Consider the following 2,719-nt stretch of genomic DNA (forward strand, 5'->3'; position numbering starts at 1 on the left):
TCCCAAACTTTTTCAAGAATCTGAAATATATCCCAAACTATTTTTTTGGCACGGTTTATCCCAAACTCTCTAAGTAGACTCCGACATATCCCGGTTATGACGTGGAATCCATCGTAGCTGCCAGGTGGATTTTCGGCCAGATTTTGACCTGGGCGGAATCCAACGGAGAGTGCGAGCGAGGGAGGGAGGGAAAGCGAGAGAGAGGTAGAGAGGAGGGGGAGAGAGAGAAGGGTAGAGAGCGGAAGGAGAGAGAAAGGCAGAGAGGGCGAGAGAAAGAAAGGGAGAGAGAGAGACCAAGACAAAGAAAATATAGAGAGAGGAAGCGAGAGAGAAGAGGAAGACAGAGTGAAAGAGAGACCCAAAGAACGAGAAGAGGGAGAGAGAGAGAGGCCGACAAAGAGAGAGAAAGAGCGAGGGATAAGAGAGAGAGAGAGAGTGAAAGAGAGAGAAAGAGCGAGTGAGTGAAAAAGAGGAGGGAGAGAGAGACCAAGAGATATAGATAGAGAGAAAAGAGAAGGAGATCGATATGATTTGAGCGACACATAAGAAAGATCTAGGCCTATTCGCGAATGAGCTGAGACCACCAGGAAGAAGAGACTGTTCATTCCATCGTCTCCGCCGTTCATCTGCCACACAATTTGCCAAGAAACCGTCGCAAGCTCCGGCCGACGATCGAAGAAGCTTTCGCAAACGCAGTCGCCGCGGCTCGGCGAGATCACTCTAGGAAATCGGATCCAAAATTGTTCATCTGTGTTGCCGTCCTACAAGCGCGGCAGAATCAAAGAATGGGGAAAAATCACCCGCGCGAGAAGCATCCTGGACGATCAGATTCCACTTTCAGATCCCTGCTCGAGATTTCCGCAGGTCAACAACGATTGAAACATGGGCGATCTCCTTGGAAACTTGGCCTTCCGCTTATCCCCCTTGCCCTGCTCACGGGGGAAGTCGTCGCCGTCGAACCCGACGGCGTGCGAGAAGGAAGAGTCGCGGAGATGGTGGCGGAGCCGGCCATGTTCTTCCTCGGGCATGAGCTACAACCCCAATCTCAAATCAGTTCAAATTCCTGTACAAATTTCAATTCCTCGGGAAATTACCTCACCTTGCAGCTGATAGAAAAGTATCGCTTGTTCGTGTCGGCTATGGAGATAGTAGATCCTGACCCGGTTCGTGCGGTAGACTTGAATGTCGTCGTCCTTCTCGCCGAACAGCTTCCCGACCCCGTTCGTGCCATCGATCTGTACAGCGGCCTGGTACGAAGATCGGACCACCTGCAATCCCCCCGATCAGGACGAAGAAGACGAAGAAGAAGAAGACTAAGAAGAAGAAGAAGAAGAAGAAGAAGAAGAACCTGTAGAATGAGGTGCTTGCGGCGGCGGCAATGGCTGTTGGCGTCGTCGCGGCAGTCCAGTAGAGATTGCACCACTTGCGATTCTCCTTGTGAGTCGGGCACGACACGTAGAACACCGCTCTCAAGAACTGCTCGAACCATGGCGTCTGTCTCTCTCTTGCTCTCTCTCTCGTCCAGGATATAGAGAGAAAAGGGTTAATCCCAGTTCTTACGTGGAATCCATCGTGGCTGCCAGGTGGATTCTGCCCAGGTCAAAATCTTGCCGGAAATCCACCAGGCAGCCACGGTGGATTCCACGTCATAACTGGGATTAACCCTTTTCTCTCTCTATCCTTGATCAAACCGCCTGGCATGTGCCAAAAAAATAGTTTGGGATATATCTCAGATTTTTTAAAAAGTTTCGGACATTTCGTGCTATTAACCCTTTAATTTTTGCCTCTCCTTTAGGGCATTGAAGACACTCGCTGTCTGCCCAATTATGTCGGCACTTTAAACGCACAATGGCGTGTGTGAAAGGACAAAGCAAAAAACTGAGGCACAATCATTGCACCTTTTCTTTCTTGAATCATATCATGACACATTCTTTGCTTATTAAAACTGGTGCCCCGCATCACATTTAGAGTGAATGAGAGAGAGAGAGAGAGAGAGAGAGAGAGAGAGAGAGAGAGAGAGAGAGAGAGAGAGAGAGAGAGAGAGAGAGAGAGAGAGAGAGAGAGAGAGAGAGAGAGAGAGAGAGAGAGAGAGAGAGAGAGAGAGAGAGAGAGAGAGAGAGAGAGAGAGAGAGAGAGAGAGAGAGAGAGAGAGAGAGAGAGAGAGAGAGAGAGAGAGAGAGAGAGAGAGAGAGAGAGAGAGAGAGAGAGAGAGAGAGAGAGAGAGAGAGAGAGAGAGAGAGAGAGAGAGAGAGAGAGAGAGAGAGAGAGAGAGAGAGAGAGAGAGAAAGACCGAAATACACGAGGCTGAGCTAGATAAAGAGATTGAGCTAGACATAGAGAGTGTGCGAGAGAGATTAAGGAGGGGGAGAGAGAGAGAGCTAAAGAGAGGGGAGAGGGTGAGCTAGATATAGAGAGAGAGTGTTTGAGAGAGAGATAAAGAGAGGGGAGAGAGAGACTGACCGAGATATAGAGAGTGTGACAGGGAGAGAGATAAGGAGAGGGGGGAGAGTATACATCTGGATCATCATGGACGACGACGCTGGAAGAGACGGGACGAACTTCGTCCCGGCAAACGTCCAGCAATTTCCCTGGGACGAAGGACGCGACGATATCGTCCGGGGCCATCCCGTCCTGCATATCCTGGACGAAGTTTTGGCCCGTCCAAAGGCGCTGGGACGAAATTTCGTCCCCTAGGGACGAAATTAAAGAGAGAAACACG

The 2,719-nt window shown here is 49.9% G+C and overlaps 1 protein-coding gene across 1 annotated transcript; it reads right to left on the minus strand.

The window, feature by feature from the left end:
* Nucleotides 1–277: 277 nt before the first annotated feature.
* On the minus strand, nucleotides 278–1,593 carry LOC144704701 (uncharacterized). Its single transcript, XM_078577216.1, has 3 exons — nucleotides 1,349–1,593; nucleotides 1,100–1,268; nucleotides 278–1,031 (listed from the first exon to the last, which is right to left on the minus strand). Exons 2-3 carry the CDS (start codon nucleotides 1,229–1,231, stop codon nucleotides 825–827), a joined length of 339 nt encoding a protein of 112 aa, XP_078433342.1. The 5' UTR covers nucleotides 1,232–1,268; nucleotides 1,349–1,593; the 3' UTR covers nucleotides 278–824.
* Nucleotides 1,594–2,719: the final 1,126 nt, after the last annotated feature.

The sequence above is a fragment of the Wolffia australiana genome, chromosome 6 (genome assembly GCF_029677425.1).
Source record: "Wolffia australiana isolate 7733 chromosome 6, ASM2967742v1".
Classification (NCBI taxonomy): Eukaryota; Viridiplantae; Streptophyta; class Magnoliopsida; order Alismatales; family Araceae; genus Wolffia; species Wolffia australiana.

Excerpts from the sequence above, each read along its gene's own strand:
- LOC144704701 (XM_078577216.1), bottom strand. The coding sequence starts at position 1,231 with ATGGCACGAACGGGGTCGGGAAGCTGTTCGGCGAGAAGGACGACGACA. Across the intron at positions 1,032-1,099 it reads ACTTTTCTATCAGCTGCAAG|CTCATGCCCGAGGAAGAACA; the intron begins GTGAGGTAATTT and ends TTGGGGTTGTAG.